The 24000-nt window shown below is 53.8% G+C and overlaps 1 protein-coding gene across 1 annotated transcript in view; it reads left to right on the top strand.

Annotated features, from left to right (window-relative positions):
• Positions 1 to 19710, top strand: part of LOC119098293 (uncharacterized) — an 85709-nt gene extending 65999 nt beyond the window's left edge. The window contains exons 4-8 of the mRNA XM_037221214.1: positions 1722 to 1835; positions 5281 to 5399; positions 5533 to 5543; positions 18474 to 18589; positions 19579 to 19710. Coding sequence (XP_037077109.1) covers positions 1722 to 1835; positions 5281 to 5399; positions 5533 to 5543; positions 18474 to 18589; positions 19579 to 19710 — 492 coding nt within the window. The remainder of the gene's footprint in view (positions 1 to 1721; positions 1836 to 5280; positions 5400 to 5532; positions 5544 to 18473; positions 18590 to 19578) is intronic.
• The last annotated feature ends 4290 nt before the right edge of the window (positions 19711 to 24000 follow it).

The raw sequence follows: 24000 nt of genomic DNA, 5'->3' as shown, positions 1-24000 counted from the left end.
CACCACTATGAAAGTAGTGCATTTTATTTGCCTCACTGTTTCCAACGTGCGTGTTTTGTAATATTATCAACACTCTAAGGTATCAAAATGTTTGTATAATAAATGCCATGAAAGCTTGAAACGCTGTTTAGGGAAAAAGGTCCGCGAACATGAAGCGGTGATGCCGCGAATTTAATGAAACGTTACACTATGGCTTTTGATTGCTCCCCTAAGGCGCTAACCACATTGACTCTTTTTGCGGCGTACTTTTGCTTCGAGAATGGGTGTATCACGTGATCCATATGACACACTGGCTCAAACTTCAACCGATGCGCTTCCGGGTAGCAGTCCGTTCCCGCTGGGCCTATCACAAACGTTCTTTTATTGGCACGAGTGGAGGTGCGCGCGGTAGTTGTCGTGATGATGGTGGTCATGACTGCAGGAAAGAAACGCAGTGCTGTTACATAACCTTGACAGGTGTAATTTGGACTAAAAATAATTAAAATTGATATCCTTCTTTGTTTTGATGGTGTTACACTGACACTACCCATTGTTATGATTGATAACTGGTTCTGAGGTTTCACGAGAGTATGTTTTTGAAATATACCGCAAGGGTGGGTCACTCCGTTCAAAGGGAATGTACCCATTGGAAGATATTTTGGCAAGCGTCAGCTATGATGAAGTATGCTTGCTCTTAACGGTTGGTTTATATATATATATATATATATATATATATATATATATATATATATATATACATATATGTTGGCGGAAAAGACTACTCTAGACAACCAAATTTCTCTATTTAATAACTATGTTCCTGAGTGCATCATTGCTTTATTGTGTCAGAGGAAGTTTGTATGGCGTTATGGCGTGTGGTGCCAACGCTGCCAATCTGGCCGTGCGAAATTGCCACCTTACCGTTCACTTGTGGTACTTCAACTCATCGAGAGGTGGCAGCGGCGGTGCTGCAGGTTTTTCTGAGGTAAATAGTGTTACGGGCTCGCGTTTTGGCTCTTTCGTGGTGTTCTCGCATATCTGTTCCTGAGAACGCCGGACATGAACCACTTGATTATATTCGTCTTGAGCTTGAACGCCTAATAGCCAATGGGATGGCAGCAATTAAATGACGTTTCCGTAGCGTCATGCATGTGTGAGTGACCTTGAAATAGTCGGCACAGTCGCGGGCGTGTAGCTCAGAAACTAGAGGGCGTTAGGTCTTGATAGTGCTGTGAAGTGCACAGAATGGTCTTGAAAATGGTCGTGGCCTCCACTGATGGCGTCACAGTTCAGTGCAGTGAGTTGCCGTAGCCAAATTGATAATTGTTTAGGAACTGAAAATTCGATGGACCTGCCTGGCCCGGCTTGGAGGCAATCTCAGAAAATCAGAGGGTTTCTTATATCGCTGCGGACGGCGATGCGTTGAGATGTGACCATACTCCGTGTGACCGGCGTCCCCACGCGACCACCGCTCGCTCGCGACAGCAGTCCCCCATGATCCCAATCCTGTGACCGCCTTCCCGTGACTCCATGCCCTGCGGCCCGCTCCCCGTGACCCCTCCCCTCCACGCGGACCGTGGACCTCGCCCTCTGCTGTGCTGGCATCCGCTGCACGCGCATAACCCCGAGAGCTCAGCCGTATGTGCAGCCGGTGCTGTCGGCTTCCCGCCGCGCCCTGGGCCGGGCGCGCGTCCGTCCGGCCGCCGGCCGCGCGGTCCGCTGACGCCCTCCGCCGCCGCCAGGTGGACCGCCGGCTGCGCTGCGTGACGTGCGGCATCGACAGCTTCCCCAGCTTCAGCTACTTCCACGACCACCACCTCTACCACCACCTGGTGACGCGGCCCGAGCCGCGGGTGGTGCTGGAGCCGCTGGCGGCGGCGCCGCCGGCCGGCCTGCGTTTGACGCTGCGGCGCGCCAGCCGAGAGCCGGCCGCGCAGTTTCAGGTGAGACCGCGGGCGGCGCGCGGCCGCCGGGTCGGCCGTGTTAGGCGAGGCGCACCGGCACCGGACGGCCGCCAGCACCGTGGATGTGGGTGTGGGCGTATCAGACAAGGTGTGCGGCTGTGTCGAGGCCTGTCACTGGCCAGTGCTATGTTTCTCTAGGGGAGGCGGTACGCTCCGGCCTCTGACTCGGTCGCGAGGCGCGCCGCGAGTGGTCTCACCTCAGCCGGGCCAGCCGACGTACCCGCTCATGGCTGGGGGTAGCGATCCGCTCCGAGAACGCAACAGTGCGTGTTGTGAGCGCGCCGCGGCCATCTGCCGAACGCGCCGGCACGGCGGATTTCGGTTGGGCGCGTCAACAGTGAAGTACTTCAGACCCGTTGCAGATTAGCTTTCATGGTCAGGTTCGTTTTCAATGAAGACTGAAGTTTAAAAAATGCGCTGCAGCTGATACTGTTAAGTCTGATTGAGTGTTATAACTGCATTCCTACAGCCTCATGCTGTTTTGTACCGTCGAGCAACGTACATACCGTATGCGACTGTTGGAATGCGCCATCAGCACTCGGCGCCTCACCCAGCCATTTTTGTGCATGGGGCGTTTGATGACTTTTTTATCTCTGCTCACACTTTTTGCACCAACGGATGTGGCTGGTGCTCATCGCGTCGCCAGACCTGTGCCAACTGAAATACGACGTTAACAGTAGCCAAGTTGACCTGTTTCTGGAGGGAACCGGGGTGTGTGACGCATGTATGAGTCACAAGTATGCTTTTGTCTGGCGCTGGAGTACATCAGCGTCCCGCCGGCCCGTCCAGAATGGGCAGAGTGGGGAGGTGGGGCTTCGCGATTGGGCGAGACGTCCGTGGGTAGTCAACCGAGCCGACAGGTTCGAGGTGGGGTGGCTGGCGGGTGGCCGGCGGGCCGCCGCCGCGTGTGAGGCGCCGGCCTATGGTGTGACGTTCTCCCCGCGTGCAGGTCGTGCAGCCTTCGCGGCACGAGCCGACCCCGGCTGCCGGCAGCGCTCAGGCCGAGCCCCGGCCGAGCGGCGACGCCGCGGCGCCGGCCGGCGCAAGGCCGATCAGCGAACAGCCGGCCAGCGAACAGCCGGCCAGCGGACAGGCGACCAACGGACAGCCGGCCAGCGGACAGGCGACCAGCGGACAGCCGACCAGCGGACAGCCGGCCAGCGGACAGGCGACCGGCGGACAGGCGACCAGCGGACAGGCGACCAGCGGACAGGCGACCAACGGCCAGCCGACCAGCGGACAGCCGGCCAGCGGGCAGGCGACCAGCAGACAGGCGACCAGCGAACAGCCGGCCAGCGAACAGCCGGCCAGCGGACAGCCGATCAGCGGCCAGCCGACCAGCGGACAGCCGACCAACGGACAGGCGACCAACGGACAGCCGAACAGCGGACAGCCGACCAGCGGACAGTCGACCAGCGGGCAGCCGACCAGCGGGCAGCCGACCAGCGGACACGCGACCCGATCGACCGCTGGTCACGAGGCGGGCTCGCAGCGAAACGACAGATTGGTCATCGTTCCGGAAAACCGCACCCAGCCATCTGCGGACGGCGCAGATTCGGCCGGACATTTAACGTCCGGCCAGCGAACAGAGACCGCTGTTTTCCCGTCCGGTGATCAGTCGGCAGCCGTCGCGAGTTCTGGTGTGGGCGGCGGCCACGACATCCCCCCTGAAGTCCAAGGTGGCGTGGCCTCCCGCTCGCCCGGCGGCGAGCCGGTGTCGGGCGGTGCTCCGGCGGCACCTACCGCGCCGCACGCCGCTCCAGCAGTGCCGACCTCTCCGTACACCGCTCCAGCGGTGCCGGCCGCGCCTTACCCCGCTCCAGCAGCTCCAGCTGGAGCACCGACCCCGCCGTACTCCGCTCCAGCGGCTCCCAGCGCGCCGTTCCCCGCTCCAGCAGTGCCGGCCGCGCCTTCCGCAAGCTCCTCTTTAATCGCCGCCATGCTGGCGCCGCAGGCGGCGTGGCAGCCACCGCGACCCAGCCTAGCGCCGGCCGCCGCCGTCGGCGGCGGCGAGGGCGACGCGACGCGGCGCGCCGGCACCAACGGGCCGTCGCTGCTGCCGCACCTCATCCCAATTGGCGTGGCGCGGCCGCCGGCAGTGGCGTTGGTGACGCCGCAGGGCGCGCGGCCGGCCGCCGTCAGTCCGGCGGCGCCGCGGCCGGCCGAGCCCGGCCAGCCGCAGTGGCCGACCGGCGGCGCCAGCGCGCCACCTCGGCCAGCCGCTGCCGGCGCCAACCAGTGCCAGCTGTGCGGCGTCGCGCTGCCGGACGCGCTGGCGGCGCAGCGGCACGCGGCCCTCTACCACGGCCGGCCGCCGCCCTGTAATCTCTGCCCGTTCTGGCCCAGCTCGTCGGACGAGATGCAGCGACACCTGGTGGCGGCGCACGGCGCCGCGCCGCGGTGGCCGACGGGCGTGACGACGCGACCCCGGGGTCGGCCGCGCCTCCACCCGCGGCCTGGAGCGCCGCTCGGCCCGGCAGGCCTGCCGCCGGGGCCGGCCCGGCTGCGAATGCCCTCGCCGCTCGACCCGTCGGCGGGCAAGCGGCCGCGCATGGTGCCTCCGCCTCCGCCGCCGCAGCAGCAGCAACAGCCTCAGCCACAGCCACAGCAACAGCCACAGCAACAGCAACAGCAACAGCAACAGCAACAGCAACAGCAACAGCAACGGCAGCAGCAACAGCAACAGCAACAGCCGCAGCAGCAGCAACAACCTCGGCCTCAACCGCAGCAACAGCAACAGCAACAGCAACAGCTGCAACAGTCGCGTCTTCCTCAGCCGCAGCTGCAGCCGCCACCGGCCGACGCCAACCACACCTGGCTGCCGCCGGCGCCGCCCGGCTCCACTGTCCACCTCAGCGAGTCGGTGACGCTGACGGCGCGTCCGCCGGTCGTCGCGGCGCCGGCCTCGATCGCCGGCAGCGTCGCGCCGGCGCTGGCCACGCGCGGCATCACCATCACCCCCGCGGCGCGGGCGCCGGGGCCGGCCGGCGGCGGCGCGCGTTTTGCCGTGCCGCGGCCGCCGGCGCCGGCGGCCGGACCTCTCTCGTGCCGCTGGTGCGCGTGCAGCTTCGGCAGCCGGCCGGCGCTAGTGCAGCACGAGGCTGCACACACGGCCGCCGGCCAGGGTCTGCCGTGTCGATTGTGCCCGGCAGTGCTGGCCGGGCCGCGACAGCTGCGCGAGCACATGCAGCAGCGGCACGCGCCCCGGCCGACGCCGGCGGCGCCGCCGGCCGGCCGGCCCGGCGCGGACCTGGTGGTGCCGGTGTTCGACCTGGGTGTGGCGGACGCGGCACGGCTGGAGGCGCTGGGCGTGCGTGGCTTCCTGCCCGTCTCGCAGGTGGGCCAGCGCCGCGGCCAGCTCGGTCTGCCCGTCGTCGGCGTCAACGGCATCGGCAAGATGGGCCCCAGCCCGCGGCCGGTGGCCTTCTTCAGCCTGGGGCAGGCCTGGCCGCTGCGGTAACGCCGCCAGGCGGCGCGACAGGCGTGTTAGCCGCGCCAGGCTGGTCGCCGGTGACGACAAGTGTGTTCCCCGGGGCCAGCGGTCTGACTCCGAGCGCGTGTGGTGCGACGTGTCGCCTCATCTCCGAAGGAGTGCTGAGGGTGCGTCGCTGAGTCTGTCGCGCGGGCGGTGCGAGCTTTGACAGGCGACGGGTGCCGGGAGGCTGCCGCTCCAACCTCGCGTGCTGATATCTTCCACCGTCGACGACCATGTCAGCCATGCTTGCCTGGAACGACGCGTCTGACCGGCGGCTATCCCCGTCGGCCGACCGCCAGCTGCCGGTGCGTTCCGTTCGCGGCGCCGACGCGTCTGCGTTCCTTGCGGCGGCGGCGGCGGCGGCTATCGGTCGCTGGAACGTCGCGCTTCCCGGTCCGGTCCAGTTCCCAGTCCCAGCGACGTGCAGGCGGGTGGTCGGGGCGGTCGCACGGCAGGTGTTGTTGTCGATGATCGGTGCTCTTATTGATGCTCGAGAGCCGCCACCAGGCTCTTGTTTTCACGTCCGAGTTGCTGCAATCATTATTCTGATTTCAAGTGTCTGTGAAAGATGCTGGGATGCATGTGGCTGGCCAAAATTGTGCGGTCGGTACGATGAAACCCAGGTAGTACCAGCTGTGTTACTGATTTTTTAGGACCTGATGCGTAAAACAAAATGAATGCTTCCTGACTTATCTTAAGGTATGGTGCGCATTGTTCCTAGCAAAGACGCGTTCTTTTCCGGAATTTTCCGTTGTTTTCCCAGCTTTTGCGGATCGTTTGATTGTACCAGCCACGCACAATTCTGGACTTCCAACACAGGTTCTATGATAATATTTTGAGGGACCTGTGCAACGTTGCCCTTCGAGACTGGACTAGTGTGGCAGAGGGACGGTCCCGCCGTGAAGCAGCCTGCGACTGACGTGAAGTGACCCAGGCCCAACCGCCCCGGGCTCCGCTCGCTCGCAGAACAGCTGCGCGGGCGGTGGGCAGGCCGCTCGCTGGTCATCCCTGTACTGTGGTTCTTCCACCACCCCGCCCCCGCGCCTGCTGAACAAAGTGAGCATATCAACTTATAACGTTACCAAGTTGTGTTTTTTGTTCGTGTTGGGCCGTGGCGTCTCGGTTCCCGGCATTGCGTTGCTCGCTTTGCAGTTTGCACATTTCTTTTCCATGGTTGCCTTTGTATCATTAGTGTAGATCAGAGACGGTAGCAGGACAGTTTCCAGTAAATATGTCCGTTGTATGTGCTGGCGAGCATGCAAAGTGTTTTGTACATCGTGCGCCTAGGCTAGCAGTACGTGTATGGTTTCGTAATACAGGAACGCGTTTTTCTATCACTGACTTTTTTCATTACGTTTTCATTACATTGTCCAAATACGACGAAGGGTGTCGAAGGACACCACGAAGATGCAGCGCTGGTGCAGGGGGCCCATAGCAACAGGCACTCGACCTGTTTGCCTTGCCTGTACGGACCGGCTGTGTGGACCGCGTAATCCGTTCCCGGAGCTCGCCTCGGTTTAACAACCTGGGGTATCTCCGTCATGCACCGATTGGAAGTGTCCTATTCAGTTATCCGTACCCGATGCATGCTGGAGGGATACTGAAGGGGGCTGCGCTCTTCCCTCCGCCCCTCCCCGGTCCCCTTTCCTTTGCCTGGACTGCAGGGCGATTTCACTCCTTCCCCTCCCCCTTCATGGTCAACGTCATCATCCCACCTCCTGGCATTCCTACATAGTGTGGCGGGTGCTGGTGCGTCATATGCATCCAGCCCAACCGTGATGAACTTTTGGTATTAGTTTGGGCTATATAATAGGATATTTATGTATGTCACAAGTAGCCGTTTAACCTTAGCTGTGAATCGTGAACCGCTGACCGCCGTGAAAGAGCATTCTTCACTAGCCTGGGTTTGGACGCTGGTGTGAGTAAGCGAAATATCGGTGCATAAAAGCCGTCCTGAACCGCGATCTAAGCGAACCCTTCGCTCCCTGCGCCCCGAAACGAGACGTCAACCTGCGGTCCTTGTCTTGCCCAAACCACCCTCGCGTGGACACTAGCGCCTAAAACGAACCACCACTGCCCAAACAGTCCGCTAGATGTCATCGCAGCCGCCGCCTCCGTTCACCTGTTCCAGCGGCGTGGCGCGGGCTGGACACGGCCGGCGGCGGGGCTCGTCGTCGATCGATAAACCAATCGGCGCGGCCGGCGGGGCAGCTGATGAGGGTCTGGCCGAGGCGGTGGGGGGAGGGGGCAGCGGGCACCGGACCGCTGCCGCGCCTCCCATCTGACACGCCGCGCTGCCATGGGCCCGGCCGGCGGCGGCCGGCGCCCGGCCTGGCCGCGCCGCTGGTGGCCGGCTCTGCTGCCGGTGCTGCTGCTGCTCGGAGCCGGCTCTGTCAGCGCTGACAGCAACAGACAATGTGAGTGGCCGTCGAGAGAAGGTGTTCTCTGCCATGTTTACGTCTGCAACGTGTTTGTTGGTCGTTTTATCAGGTGTGGCGTTCAACTGATCCGTGTGAATGTAAACAAATGCGGTAAATTTGGAAGCGAATCACTAGGCTTCCGACAGCACACGGTAGCATTTTAAAACATCCACCATGGGTGAAATTACTGTAAACGGGGGATGTAGCTGCATCCTGCTGCATCCTGCTCCGAATATTAACGTGAGGTTTACGGCATTGCATGGAAAGATGTACCCAGAGATGGTATTTGCGTCCCCAACATTTTTGGAAAGTTCCAGCCATGCGTGCCACCTTTTGCGTCGAAGAATCGTCTCGGCTCGTGCGTTACACTAGGAATGACCAATAAAGATAGGATAGGAACAGAGGCGCACCTAGGGTAAAAGTACTAAGACTCCAAACTGCTTTCAGGTATCCTAGTTGGATTGAGTCAACATGCTATTTCCAGGCGACAATAGATAGCGCGGTCAACTTTGTCGGGTGTTTCCCCGCTGATGAGCTACATTGAGCCGGCCAGACGAACGGCATTGAGAACAATCATACGCTTAACTTTTCTGGTGCTCTTCATTTGGGTTTTGCCATTCCATATTAACCTAATGGCTAAATAAACTGACGCCCTGACACAATAGAGCAGGATGACAACGGCATGTCAATGGCATTATACATGATTTGTAACCGCATTATAGGTATGGAAATCCACCTGCATTTCGCAAAGGGAAGGCAAATAAATCGCATTATTTTTTGTGCTCTCTCTCTCCCCCCTCTCTCTCTCTCTCTCCCCTTCTCCCTCCCTCTCTCTCTCTCTCCTCTCTCTCTCTCTCCTCTCTCTCTCTCTCTCTCTCTCTCTCTCTCTCTCTCTCTCTCTCTCTCTCTCTCTCTCTCTCTCTCTCTCTCTCCGTTCTTTTCCCCCCTTCCATCTCCGTTTCCTTCCCTCTCGCCTTCCCTCATCGCCGCGCCACCAGCCTGACGCCCGCCCTCGCCGTCGTTTCCACCGCTCGCCTTGCTTGAGCCCCATCCCCGCCGCGCCTAGTATTTTGGCGTGACGGTTGTGTGCCGGCTGGCGACGCGCGGCTCCAGGAGCAGCACGGCCCCCGCAAACAGTCGACTGGTGTCGACGGCCGGCCGACCTCAATAATGCAACAGTGCACGCGCGGACGTCGTCCTCAGGTGCGGGTTGCGGAGGTCAGGAGAGATTGTATAAATGTTTGAAGCGGACCGTTCGTCTTCGGTGGGAGCCCGCTGCGGTGGCGGGGAGAACGTGGCCCGGGTAGAAATTCGAGAGCGCTGGAACTTCCGCAAAGGCTGAAAGCTTTGGAATGGTCTGTATATCCAAAATGCAGAGACCAGGGGGGGGGGGGGTTAAGCCAAGTAGCTATGGTGCCGTGAATATGGAACAAGTGCTCCGCCGGTTGATTGTAAACGGGAAACTCTAGGAGAAGCGGAGAGACAGAATCACCCCTGAGATGGAATTGAAGGTGGATAGCACCACCGATAATCTAAAGGCAAATGCAGTGCACCTGGATCCTGTAATGGATCCTGGCCTGACGAAACTAAATGTCTATGGAAGTCCGTCCTCTCCTCTGTATCGATCTCAGGTTTCTTCCAAAGTGACATCCCTTTCTTTAACCCCCCCCCCCCCCCCCTATTAGTCGCACTGATCCTATCTCCTAATCGCGTGATGAAGCTGACGAGGCCAGCTCAGCGCCGCCATATCTGATGACGCTGGGAGTCGGCATCACGTGCACGGCTGACCGCGGACGCTTGCTGTTCAAACTGTTCCGCTGCCGCAGACGTGTTATGCGGGCTAGCCTAAACTGCAGGTGATAGAAGGCAGGTCTTGAGCGGAGCGCAGTCGGGTTTCTTCCGGGAGCCGGTTCCTGGTTCCGGAACCAGGAGAAACCAAGGAGCCAGTCTGGAATGGAGCCGTTGGAAGCGGTAACAACCAGAATCCAGCCTGATTGTTAAGTCGAAAGATTCAGAAAGAACCAGGAGCAAGCCTCGCATAGGCCTATAGTTTTACCGGGGGGCAGATCCAGCCTGGTCCTCGATTAAGAGAACCATAAAAAGCAATCTCCAGACTAGAATATATCAAGGGACCCAACAGAAACCAGGGTACAGCTTGTCATGTAAAGGGATCTAGCAAGTGCAAAGGCACAGCCCGCATTATGCAAAGATCCAGCAAGAAACAAGATGCAGCTCCGGATTAACCTTAGGTCCAGCGAGAACCAATGTCTGGAGTGATGTGAGGGAAACGGCAAGAATCAAGGTCTTTCCTTGGAATCTTGTTAGTCTTGTATCTTCTAGGTCCAGCAAGGTGTTCCTCCGGAGCACAGTTTACAAAACAAGCTGGTAGTCTTGGCGGGATGAATGACTAAATCTTTTACAAAAATATATTAAAGTTTGTGTGGTGCTCCTCAAATTTTGCCCATTTTCCTCTAGAAGTTGGTAGGGCTACCAAACATAATGTCAAACCACACTCTTGATGCTCTTTACGGATGACCAATGATTGGAAACATCTCGCCACGATGTGTCGCATTTTGCGGAATTGCGCGTGGAGAACGCACTCGCGAGAATTTCGCCATTTTCTGAATTTATGAGATTTGGCATCTATGTTTTCAATATTCTTTCTAGACATTTGCGGCATTGGCTTTGCTCAAAGCTGGTAGTGAAATGTCTGCAGACATGGCAAGTTGCTATTGCGCCAGCCTGAACGAAGTCACTGTTTTGTTCTTAGTGAGCCTTTCCACGTGTTTCACCTGTCGCTGATTCCTTTCCAACGCAATAATCTTCTCAGATGCTCCAAAGACTATGTGCAACTTGTATCACATATACCCTGCCAAGCATCCGTTCTGCCTGCGGTAAACACTGGGTAACGCGTAGTCGAGTCGGTATCGGATAAACTTGTCCGACGGGCGTTTTTAATCATTATTTTTGAACTGAAAGATGTACAGAAAATTTAATTTAGTTGAGAAAACGATAATTACCAGAAACTATAAATATTGAGTAGAGTGCAAAGACTTGCAAAACACATCAGCTTGGAATTTTTGCATCCATGTCAGTTGACCTTATCACCTGATGGTTGTTATATATATATATATATATATATATACGGTGGCATCACCCTGGTTCTGCCACATATTTCGTGTGCGACGCAATCAACCGGCTGTGTCTGAAGTGGGGGTGCGTACACGACTTTGTAAAATGCCAACAAAAAGGACACTATTTGAAAGGAGCTTGCAAGCTTGACAGACGAGGAGAGCATGAGCGCTAAATATACAGATTACACCGAGATAGATCACTTTTTGACGTCAGACGGCAGGTGAAAGTTCTTCCATTTAGAGGAATAGGGATAGCTATTGTTGATTATTTATTTCCAGTCAACACGCATGGAGCCGTTGTTGAATTTTCGGAAAGTTAAGGGTCTTAGTCTCATCCGAACCCCCTAGTTCAGACAAAAAAGAGAAAAACTAGCCTTGGACTAGCGAGCCTATCCCTGTCAAAATTCAGAGAGACTACTATGCCTAGAATTCCAGCGGGGCACCACAAGCCGTGATTACCAATGCGGCTGCTCATTCTCTCCCAACGCATCAGGGTAGGCAATATGTCAGTACACATCTAGCAATTTGCATATATGCGGATTCCACTTCATAACCTACAATTCATCCATTTGGGGAACATCGTTGAGATGATTTTAACAGGCTTGCAACATCCAGATTAAGGAGAAATTGCATGCTGTATTTGGGCACCCATATTTGCTGTTTGAATGACGTGAAATTTGCCGGCTTCTGAGTGGGACGTGTTTCTGTGAATGTATATCATGGCTGCAGACGGAGTGTTACTGTTACTATTAAAATCACTGGATGTCTGCGGTACCTAAGTTGTTGTTCTCCCACAATAGGCACAATCATTTAAAAGAAGAAATTTGGAGGTTTGACAAACATCAGAGACGTATCGGCATTGGGAATGGAAGCGAGCCCTTACAAAAATTAACTAGACTTCGGAGACAACTAGACACTGTCCTGAAATAACGACCAGAGTCTGAGCTGCCAGACGCTGACTTGTAAGGTGCGGGACAATGGCCTTCGACTAATAGCATACTTGTATTAGCTGTAGTGGTATAAGGACCGGCCAGCTTCCTTGCCTGTGGTGCATGACTTACTCATTATGAGAGCAAAGATTCTTCCTTGGCTTGTCCAGTATGATTTGCGTTGATTTGTGGCTGAAAGTTGGGAACAAGGAGCTTGCACTTATGAAAGAAAACGTGGGCCATAATTTTCATGGGATGATATTCTTGAAAGAATCAGCCAACAGACACCAAGGACCAGGCGCATGGTCTGCCAAAAAAAGTAGAAACCGAGATCCAGGGCTTATTTCGTAGAAAAGAAAATCATGGATCCAGCAGAAGCCAGGATCGAAGATCTTGTCCTGTTGAAAGAACCAGTGTGAGCCAGGGTCCAATGTCTTGCCTTGCTGAAAAAGTAAATGGGAAACAAGATATGGGGCCTTGTCTTGTCGAAGGAGCCAGTGGGAGCCCGAGAGTGAGAGAGTGAGAGAGTGGGGTTGAGAGAGTGGGAGTGAGAGAGTGAGTGAGTGAAGGGAGTGAGAACTCTCCCTCTCTCTCTGTCTCTTTCCCTCGCTCTCTCTCTGTCTCTCTCCCTCGCTCTCTCTCTCTCTCTCTCTCTCTCTCTCTCTCTCTCTCTCTCTCTCTCTCTCTCTCTCTCTCTCTCTCTCTCTCTCTCTCTCTCTCTCTCTCTCTCTCTCTCTCTCGTGTCTGGCTAACACTTTTGGAGCGGCGTAATTAGGTTCCAGATCATATTGCATAATTATTCGGAACCACGTGTGCATGTGACCTTGCATCGTCCCAACCATCTCTTACCATGTAACGCTTTGATTACGCTCTAGCCCCCCCCCCCCCCCCCTCCCCCTACACCTCAATGCTTAGTGATCTAGGCCGACCCTCATAGCTGGCTCGTCTCGACTGATGCATGCTTTGGCAAAAATAAGATGTTCCAGGTCGCCGTAAACACGTTTTTTGCTAAAATCCGCCCGTGCTTTCTGCACGAAGTTGCACTGTTATGAAAGTCATAGACCCCATGTCCTTGTCCGTTCTTTGTAATGGTACTTATGTGATTCGTGGGCGCATGGGTGACTTGAATGATACGTGGAACACAGGCGCTTGTGCAATAGAGGACGTGAGAAATAGCCATGGGATGTCTTTGGAGGGTGTCACTTGTCAGAATAATTTACTTCCCTATACCATCTTCCAAACATCAGGCCTACCGACACGAGGTAGTGAGAAGCAGCAACCATCCGAAGTAAAAAGTAATTCGACGGATAATTTGGTTTGCCGCTTCCGTCTGACCAGTACACTGGGAAGAAGAATACTTCGGGCTGAGCAACGTTTTACGTCCGGTCATCCAGTCTTTCTACAGCTTATTGCTTTTGCACAACGGTCAAGTACCCTGTTTTGGTGTGCAGAATGCTGGGAAAGAAAGCTTCGTAACGCGCTATCAATGATGCTCGCGCCATCTCAGACATAACGGACTAAAGTAACTGCGTAGTCTCCCGTCGGATACTTTGCGGAACTTTGCTGAATCGGTACATGCGTGAGCCCTTCGTCATCCCTTTCGTAAACATTAATGACTACTAGCACACCGTATTAGGCCTCCTCCGATGACTTGGGCATGACAGACTGATACCCTTAGCAAGACACTAGGCCATTTTATGCTTGCTTCAGAAGATTGCAGGATCCGATCTTAATGGAGACGCTGGATATATTAAAGCAACTGTAAAATAGTTGGAAAATGTAAGCATTAGCATTTTGAGTAAGCATTGGCAACTTAAAAAGCGAAGTAAGCATTAGCAAATTAAAAAAGCTAAGTAAGCCCTAGCGATTTAGCATAAGCATAAGCATTGCGATTGGTCGCAGTACTGAAATAGCTCGAAAACACTTGGTTATACTGAAAATAGTCCAAATTACTCCGATAAGATGTAATTTTGATGCCAATTGGAGCTGTATGAACCATGCATATCTAACACAGTAGATTATTTCGCGGCATCAGGATGCGATGGCCATCTTGATAGCTCCAACGCTGCGGAGACCCAAGGTGCTGCAGACCACTGGCTCCCATTTCTACATCAAGAAAAGGCATTTTGCCTAAAAAAAAAACAAACATTCAGCTGGCTGAGTTCCTAGTCGCCTTGCTACGATATCTGACCCTCGACCTGATTCGCCGTGTTTTCATAACGGACTCTGGACTGACTGCGGGCTGATCAGGGGTCGATGTTCTGTAGCCTCTGCCGGTTCCACACTAAGACAGATCGTAGCTGAAAACCTCAGTGGACTTGTTTGGACGAGATCCCGCGATTGGTAATGCGTTTTATGTCAACATGCCGTTAACATGTCAGTAGTTGGCCCCATCATGCCAGGTCAAAGGTAAAAATTTTCTGAAAATCAAACGCCTTAAGGTTTACATGATCACATGTGCGATACCATGCCTAGCTGCGAAATGAACCTGAAATAGGTGTGCTGCTTGTTCAGTTCCTAGTACAATGGTGTGGAGTTCTAAGTGTTTTCAGTGCTGATGTCTGGCTCCCTTAATGTAACAGTGTCGGTTCGCCGCGCGCAATCCGTGGAATCGTCGCCTGCCGCCCACCGCTCGCGTCGGCCGTAGATCACCGCGCAATGATTCTCAGAAACCGCCGCTGCTTGGACACCAGAAGCGCCCGTGACATGATTTCAGTGTCCAAACACGCTCAGTGGACTGTCCCATAGGCTGCTGGTAATTTGGGTGTGATTCAGGGGTTTGCCACTTTCTAAAATCGGTTTGGGGCTGAGCCGCTCAATCTACCGCTAAATTCTTATTTCTCCCCGGATTTCAGCCACTTTGATTTGCGTTTTTGGTGCGAAAATTCTAAGAAAGAAATACATATTTTGTCGATTCCAAGATCGTTTTGGTGTTGAGGAATGACTTTTCATTTAAAGCCAATGTGATAGTGATAATGATGGTGCATAATGGTGCCGATATTGATAGTAATGGATACCTTGATTGATAGTGACGGCATCAGGTATCTAAGGTACCAGGTACCGCTCGGATAGCCTTTTTAATCACTATCTATCTAATCACTATCAATATCTTAAGATCACTATCTAAATACTTAATCCGGAGATATTCATTGCTTGGATAGCTGGGATCAGAGCTCACGCTAGAAAGTGGTCACTGCGCGAACCCTGGTCCCACCAGCCGGTCGTGAAACTCGATGTAAGCAGCGGAAGGTTGCTACGAGGTCTTAACGTGCCGCGATGATCGGGAAGGCCCGTCCCACCCTTTGACGTCAGCAGACATCAATTGCAGCCGCCCTACCCTGTGACGTCATCAAACAATCAATTGTGGCCGCTGCCACCGACTGCAGACCGACGCAGCCAGGGCCAAATGCTGGGCCCCTGAAGGGATTCGAGCCCACCGTACCACGGAGCGTGAATCCGAAGACTAGGCGCGTAACCAATGGAGCTACGTGAACAGATTGCTCCTTTGTATCGGAGGTATCAAGAGAGTAGCACCGGAAAACAGTCAGTAATTCAGCAATGCACTCAACATTGGCCCCGGTAGTCAATGAACTGTGAGAAACCCCAGCTGTTGAGTACGTCGTGAGCAATGACCAAAACGGCGACTATTCCACCGCCGTGTGTAGAGAATTCGCCACGGCAAGCGGAGCAGAGGGAAACCCAAGTTGCGTTCAAATTAGCACGATTTTGGCATTTCTTTATCGAGAGGTGCCCGGTTACGTCAGCTTATCTCGGTGCTCTCATGTCATGTCCCCGGCCTCAGCCTCCAACTGACAGGAAGGACACATCCAGCTTATCTCAGTGCTCTCATGTCATGTCCCCAGCCTCAGCCTCCAACTGACAGGAAGGACGCATCCGTAAATTTTCAAAAACTATCTGCTTGCCTTTGAGGTGGTTTTCATTCGCAAGGGTGGTGTAATGAGCCCAAGGCACAAGGAAACTATCATCAGCGGCTCGTGTTGGGGCAGGAAACGTGCCGCAGTCGGGTGTGGTGGATCGTGCTAGGGTCGTGGTCACAAAAGCCCGGGTTCGAATCCCGCCAACGTTGCAGTTTTCATAATGCCGGAAAATCATGAGGTATAGTCTCATCCGAGATCCATTGGCCTCCTAAATTGCCAGTGCTGTCCTCTCCCCTTCTCCGAGTACCAAATCCCGACCCTGAGCACCGGCTAGCGTTGGCTGACGTCTAATGCCAGTGCCGTCCTCTCCCCTTCTCTGAGTACCAAATCCCGACCCTGAGCACCGGCCAGCGCTGGCTGACGTCTAATGCCAGTGCTGTTCTCTCCCCTTCTCCGAGTACCAAATCCCGACCCTGAGCACCGGCTAGCGTTGGCTGATGTCTAATACCAGTGTTGTCCTCTCCCCTCCTCTGAGTACCAAATCCCGACCCTGAGCACCGGCCAGCGCTGGCTGACGTCTAATGCCAGTGCTGTCCTCTCCCCTTCTCTGAGTACCAAATCCCGACCCTGAGCACCGGCCAGCGCTGGCTGACGTCTAATGCCAGTGCTGTCCTCTCCCCTTCTCCGAGTACCAAATCCCGACTCCGAGCACCGGCCAGCGCTGGCTGACGTCAAATCCTGACGTCTCGACACCGGGCTCGTAACGCAGCGGATGTCGCCATTTGCCAAACATCGGGCCCCGTCTTGTCTGATTGCATCCCACGCCAACCAGCCTGCGTTCCCCCGGGGCAATTTCGGCGGTATTCATCCGGGGGCCGCGGCGGCGGTGGCCCCCACACACCAATTGCGGGTTGGGCCCTTAATAACACTGTTATCTGAGTTATGGCGCCGTGGGCTGCCACTACGGCCTGCCGGTCTCGTACAGCTATCGCCGGCCGGACGAGTTCAGGTCTGTGATGAGCCTGGGCGGCGCTGTGACCGGATCTGACCCGATCTTAGAGCGTCGCTTGGGCCAGAATATAGTCCGGTTTTAGATCGGCACCATCTGCTGGAATTTGTCGGAAGAGCACGCGCCAACTAGCACAGGTCATTGAAGGTCATACACATCATGAATCTTAAGCTAACCGCAGCGACAGCCAACGTACGATGGGCAGATATTACTATGCGGTGAACATCGTGTTGTTCCATTACGGCCGGCAGATCGCGTTCAGATCGCTGACCTGAGAGCAATAGACACGGTCATGGTGATTTGGCTGGATATTAGCCGTCCCTAGACGCTGAAATGAAATTATATGGCCCATTCAGGCCTTGGGAACACCTAAGCCAAGACGTGTTGCAAAATGAAGGCATGGGCATTTGCTGCGGGCCTGGCGCTAGATTTCGGGGCACTTAAGCCGGGCCCGACCTCTTCCAGCTCCACGGAAGTGTCAAGCTATGTATGCGCTATGCTACCCGCAGCTCATTTGTGCTCCGACATAAACCAGGCATAGCATACAGCTTCTTTCGATCGCGGCTGAGCAGGGATAATCAGCCGGAATCTGTTCCTCCACTGCATAAGTAATTGCCCGACATTGCACATTACGAGCTTCTGCGAAGCAGTTTCCGACCTTTATCGCACACCACCGCCCGGGACGCCGCGTCGCCGTATTTTATCCGCAGTCCTCTGCAGCCACCATCTGACCTCCTCACCTCCAGCCTGACCTCTCGACCGCTGCGGCGGACACGCGCCGAACAGCGTCCATCCGGGCTCAAACCGGGGCCAAAGGTCACCGGCCGCAGCCGATAAGGCCTGACTGCCGAAATGAGCTCGTAATTTATGAGCGCCGCCAGCTCCGAGGCCCGGGCTCATCCCCGCCCAGATGCGCCGCGTTCGAGTGGGGAGGCGGCACCTTTCCCCCCCCCCCCCCCCCTCCGCACCGCTGCGACATCAGATTCGCTGGAGCTATTTGTTGACATCTTTGCTGTAGCTGTGATGGTTAACCCGTCGTTGTTTAATTGTTAGTTGAGTGATTTTTGTGGTAATTGCAGTTGCATGATGGTTCAAATGGGTCGCAACGAATTTTTGTTTGTGCAGGTTGTCCAGGGTCTGGAGAGGACCTGCCATGACCGATGATAACCCATGGCCATGGTGTCGAACACTTTACACTTTACATTTGACATGTCAACGTTTTCAGGCAGGCCCAGCGTGTAAAATATTCCAATATGCTAAAATGCTTAGAGAACTCCGCGGTTATGTTCATGGTCGGCATGGCTGTATCTCACTATGCAAAGACATTTTTCAAATATTTCATATATATTTTGCACAACTCTCAAAAAGTATCTAGAACATTACGCGTGATAAACATTTCTGAGCAGCTCAAGCATATCCTCTGCATCATTAGTTCCAATGGGCGTCCACACGAACGCTGAGCACGGGTCTGCCGTCGCCACGTGCGGTCTTCCGCTGCCCACAGTCATCCCTCGTCACCACACCAACCGGCTCCGTCCTGCGGGCGTGCTGTCAGCATCGGCGCTCATCCTCACTCCGCCTCCCTCCCCGCAGACTCGGTGGCCGAGCTCTGTCCCTCACTCCGCCTCCCTCCCCGCAGACTTGGTGGCCGAGCTCTGTCCCTCACTCCGCCTCCCTCCCCGCAGACTCGGTGGCCGAGCTCTGTCGCAGCCACTTCCTGCAGGAGGTGAACCGCATCATCGACGGGGCGACCGTCTGGTCGCAGAACGAGCGAAACCTCAGCTGCCAGCTCACCTTCCAGGTGAGCCGGCGTTTGTCCGTCGGCCTAGCCGCTTTCCGTCACCAGAAGTCAGTGCATCCGTCATTGCTCTTCAGTCAAGGAGTCTATCCAGGATCACCTATCACTGCTACATGTATTCACGGTCCGTGCGGAAATCCATGTCTTGGGTATGTATATCAGTCGTGCTCATCGGTCTAGCGGTCATGTGTTCATTGGTCATTGGCCATCGACGGATCCGTTATCAGAAGAGGCGGATTACGACGGCGGCAGCAGGGGACCGTTTCCGGGTCCGGTTCCGGTTCCGTTTCCGGGTCCGGTTCCGGGTCCGGCTCCGGTTCCATTCGAACGAGGTTTTGCCGCCACTGGCTGCCGTGAGCTGTGAGGAAATGGGTTCAAACGTCTCTTGCATGGAGAAACCCGCGTGGCGTGGACGTGATGTGTGGATGTACGTGTGCACGGCGTGTGGATCTTTCCTCGTCTTGATCCAGGTGTCGCGTATAGGGCCGTGAATGCTCCTCGCTAGAGCCAGGGTAACAAGTGTTCGTCACAGGCTGCAAGCCGTGATGTCGCCGCAGCGCACCTTGAGCCTGTGCACTCCGTTTAACCTGGTAGACCAAATCTACTAAGCGAACAATCGAAAAATGAATTTGGCAATTCAGCTGAAAAGGCCTCCCGCATGTCTTTGTCTAAATAGTCTCCCCGTCCTCCGAACATAACAATGATCTGATTTCAGATTAATAACGATGAATAGTATTGATGATGATATGATGATGATCATAATTATGTCGAATGATGCTGCTAAATGATAATGATGATTCATGGCCATTAATGATGATGCTGACGAATGGCGATGAAGATGATGAATGATGATGATTAATGACAACACACATGATGAATGCTGATTTTGATACATGGTGTGAATGGCGATGAATGATGATGGTTGCTGCTGCTGCTGCTGGTGATGAACTCTGTCCCGTGAACTCAACTGACCTCCGGCGGGGTCTCGGCAGACGGAGGCGATCCTGCAGCGGCTGATGGTGAGGTTCGACAAGTTGCATCTCGACTGCAACGACCACCTCTACATCCATGATGGTGCTCACGCCATCAGTGGCAACCATAAGGTGCGGTACTCATGTCATTAACGGCAACCATACGGTGCGGTTCTCACGCCATCAGCTGCAACCATAAGGTGCGGTGCTCAAGCCATCAGCAACAGCCATAAAGGGCGGTGCTCATGCTATCAGCGGCGAGCATAAGGTGCGGTGCTCATGCCATCAGCAACAACCATAAAGGGCGGTGCTCATGCTATCAGCGACGAGCATAAGGTGCGGTGCTCTTGCCATCAGAGGCAACCATAGGGCGCGGTGCTCACGCCATCAGCAACAGCCATAAAGGGCGGTGCTCATGCTATCAGCGGCAAGCATAAGGTGTTGTGCTCACACCATCAGCGGCAGCCATAAGGGTGCGGTGCTCACGCCATCAGCAACAACTATAAAGGGCGGTGCTCATGCTATCAGCGGCAAGCATAAGGTGCGGTGCTCACGCCATCAGCGGCAGCCATAAGGTGCTGTGCTCACGCCATCAGCGGCAACCATAAGGTGTTGTGCTAACGCCATCAGCGGCAGCCATAAGTTGGGGTGTTCACGCCATCAGCGGCAACCATAAGGTGCGTAGGGTAGGCGGTCCCGCTCGCCCGGCTCCAATTGGACGCCAATAACGACAGCGGTTAAAATTATCTGCCGAGTCAGTGTGCGTGCATGACGAAACGTTACCTAAGCATGGCACATAAGGTACAGGAAATATGCCTGTCCCTGTCCCATGTTCGAGATCATACGAAGATCAATATGTTGTGACACAGCAGTTGCTAGGCTACGAACCACTGCGAGAGGTGATGATGGGGACTTGTTTATCTATGCAAGTACCTTTAAATCCTAGCATGTATTGAGTTGTCGAATATCTGAAAACATATTCATTATCCGCTATTAAGTATCGAGCGGTCGGAAACGAAGGGTGACTCGTGGGATTTTCCAGGCTGACCTGTCCTGCCGAAACACTAAAGAATCGGTGGGGACTCTCTACACACGCAGCAACTTTGTCACGCTAAACTACAAGACGGACGGCTGGGGCACCAGCAGAAACGGCTTCAAGATTGTCATTACTGCCTTCAAACCCGTCGGCAAGAACCAAGCTGGTACGTAGGGGGAGTACGTTGCGTGATGCGGTTGCTTGAGTGCTCGTTACATGGACGTAATGAATTTCTTGACATGTAACCCAAGACTAAGTTTATGAGTGAATTAGTGCGTTGTTGGAACCCTAGATTAAGATGAAGGGAACAACTTGCACATGCTGATCTCGGGTAAAATAACATACACTGCTAGATTAATTAAAATTAAAAAGTTTGCCTCGAGTTCAAAAACCGATTCCGGTCGTACTGCAAGCGATCTCAGTGGAATCTAGGATGACTTTCTGTTTATTGAGGGTTTGCGATTACCGATCTGTGTGTAATTTTGAGCTCTGCAACGTGTTTGCATGTTTAGAAAACATAAATATGGAATACGTAGTTTCTGTTAATGATTCCTCGGGGATGTGTCTCCTTTGTGGTCAGCAAATGCTGTACTTTTTCTTTCTTTTTCTTTTTGGACGTATCTTCATGGACTTCACCTTCATGTTTTCATTTACGCAAGACTTAGAACCATCGAGAAGCTTTTTATCAAATGTGTAGCTGATTGTAGCATGCTGCTCTACGTTGTAAGCCACTTTATTTTTGCCAGGTGTTCTTTTGTGCTGGAATAATCTGCGAAGTTTTGGCTTTAACACGGGCACAATAAGACTATTGTCACCTAATATTACTTAAACGCACGCCCGAGCGGGGGAGAGGGTTATTTAATCCCCCCCACGAAGGTTTTCCAGAATAATTTCCCAGCGGCGTGGTATAGCTGCGCCAAAATATGTGTAGCTGTAGGTAATTGAACAGTGATCTTGAGTTGTTCAGTTTTGCTCCATATTTGATGACGAGATTCGTAGGCAATAAAGCAATTTAATTTATGATTAAAGCAAATTCCAATGACCTAGGGACAGGTATGAAGGCCAGGTCAAGATTTAAGCCATCTACGTTGCTACCCGAGAGCTTGCTGTATATGATAGCTTCTGGCGAATATTTCGACTTTATTAATAGCAGGGACCGCCACAGACATCTTTCAGGGACTTCTTGAATTTCAGAGTAGCCCACTAGCCTAAAATGACCCCAGGCCAACAATTTGTGTGTAGTGACCTACCGCCTAGCTTAATCCTTAATGGTGACTCAAATGCAGAAATCAAAGCAATCTCACAGGATTTTGGATTACCATGACCCTCTAAAGGTCAAAGAAAGCCATTGGGATTAAACGTACACCAAAGAACATGTTCTTAGAACGAATATCTCGGTTAAACGCGGCTGCATGAGGAGGTCTGAGGTACTTTAAACGCCAATTCGGAGTTTAACCTTGTTTGACTTTATTGACCCAAATGTCATAACTTCGGCACTTTTCATTTTTAAACAAGTAGGTTTACATCCGGAATTTCCTCGCCTTTTGTACCTGTAGCTCTCTTAGTTTTTGAGATATCTGTGCGCGACTATTGAGTCAATCAATTGACGCCCACCCGAGCGAATGGTATTGAACCGGCTGCCCGGGCCGCCGTTAATTATGTAAGCGATTTAGCTCACAGTGCTAGGGCCGAAAACAAGGCACCGAATGACATTTCATGCATTTAGGATGTGTCGGGTTTTGAACTGCCTCTTGATTTTCCGCTCATTTTAGAAAGAAACCGTTTTTAATGCTTGTTTAATGCTTTTAGTGGTTTTAATACTTTTCCGGCAAATGCAGCCTCGTTCAGAAAGTTTTTGTTTGGTGATCGCAGCCTGTGCGCTATCACTCATGCTTCAGTAGGGTTATTCGAAACCAGCATAGTAGCTCATGATGACAATGAGACTGGATGTAATATTGCGTGCAAACGCATTCAAAGAGCTCCGGCGTGATTAACCTGACTGAATTCATGCTGCTGTCGTATTTTGAGGACAGACACACGCCGTGTTAAAATAAATGCATTTCTGCAACACCAATCTATGATCTAGGGCTTCCGATTTCAATCACTTCGTCATTCGTAACTTTAGACGTTTTCTATAAACATTGATAAGATATTTTACACTATGCAGTGTTGGTGTAGAGCAGGTCGTTGTCATAGCAAAACGTGGCTGCAAATTGCTTGACCAGGATGCGAACTTAAACAACAGTCACAACCGTCCCACAAGTGAGCCCCTTCACCAGCTGCAGCCGGACGTAACCTGCGGTCCCTGCTGTTACAGCCGAGTGCGATGGCTTCGTGTGCCAGCGGCACTGCATCTCGAGCCACCTACAGTGCGACGGTGTGGTCCACTGTCCGGACGGTGGCGACGAGTCAGTCCGGGCCGGCTGCGTCGGTACGTGACGTCATCACCAGAAGTACCCGATCCCACAACCCCACGAGGAGGCAGGGACGAAACGTGGAAGTGCATTCATCGGAAGGGAGGCAAATCATGGAAATCACATGAGTGTCTCCTATTAATCGTATTTTACACGGTTTGGCCCGATGCATCTACAGCTATGTCATCCATAGCAAACTTTACTGGACGTTTCATCAGAAACTCTGCCAGGGAACCTAACCAGGGGAGGGGCTTTTGGGGCAATGTGCCCTGGACGGGTGACGGTGGGTCCGGACAGTTTTGATCAGTTTAAGACACTCAAAGGACTTCTAGAGAATAAAAGCCTCCAACCCTTAAGAAGGACCTGCAGAGTCCTGAATTCGAAAACAAGGTCTCTAAGCGACGGATAAGAACCGTTGGCTTGGAACGCGCAAACTATGTCTCGGTTTGTTCTCTCCTGGGAGAAATGCTGGCTGCGCCACTGGCTCCTCCCCATGCACAAGACACATTGTTATACGCGCTCCAGTTTAAAGGAAGGGAAGTGTCCGTTGACGTTGAGTAAAACGACCCCGAATCGGAGAAACACTGTAACATGGGGTGGTTTTTACGGAATTAACTTGTTCGATGGTTGCTATGGTCCAGTAAGTTTTCCAATGAACAAGTCACGAGAGGCAAGTTTGGCCACTTGAGAATTGCAAGCAGCGAACAGAAGTGCTCCTGGTTCTGTATCAAGTGGCGGTCTGCTGGTGGCAGACGTGGCCGCTCGTCTTGCAGTTTAAACGCCCCAGGAACGTTTTTGACAGTCCCGTACACTACCAATCCACTCATATGCCTTATCAATTACTCCCCATGTGACCATGTTCGAATCAGCGGCACTCAATCCGACTTTCATCAGGATCGATTCGACACGGGACTATCTTAAAGACTTATCTGTTGCTAACCATCACCGCCGGTTTTCGGCCGGCTTGTTTATGCCTGCGCTTCCCCTGATCTT

Source organism: Pollicipes pollicipes, unplaced genomic scaffold (assembly GCF_011947565.3).
Source record: "Pollicipes pollicipes isolate AB1234 unplaced genomic scaffold, Ppol_2.1 Scaffold_4740;HRSCAF=5597_pilon_pilon_pilon, whole genome shotgun sequence".
Taxonomy (NCBI): domain Eukaryota; kingdom Metazoa; phylum Arthropoda; class Thecostraca; order Pollicipedomorpha; family Pollicipedidae; genus Pollicipes; species Pollicipes pollicipes.
The sequence above is the reverse complement of the archived record's forward strand: the minus strand, read 5'-3'. Positions and strand labels throughout refer to the sequence as shown.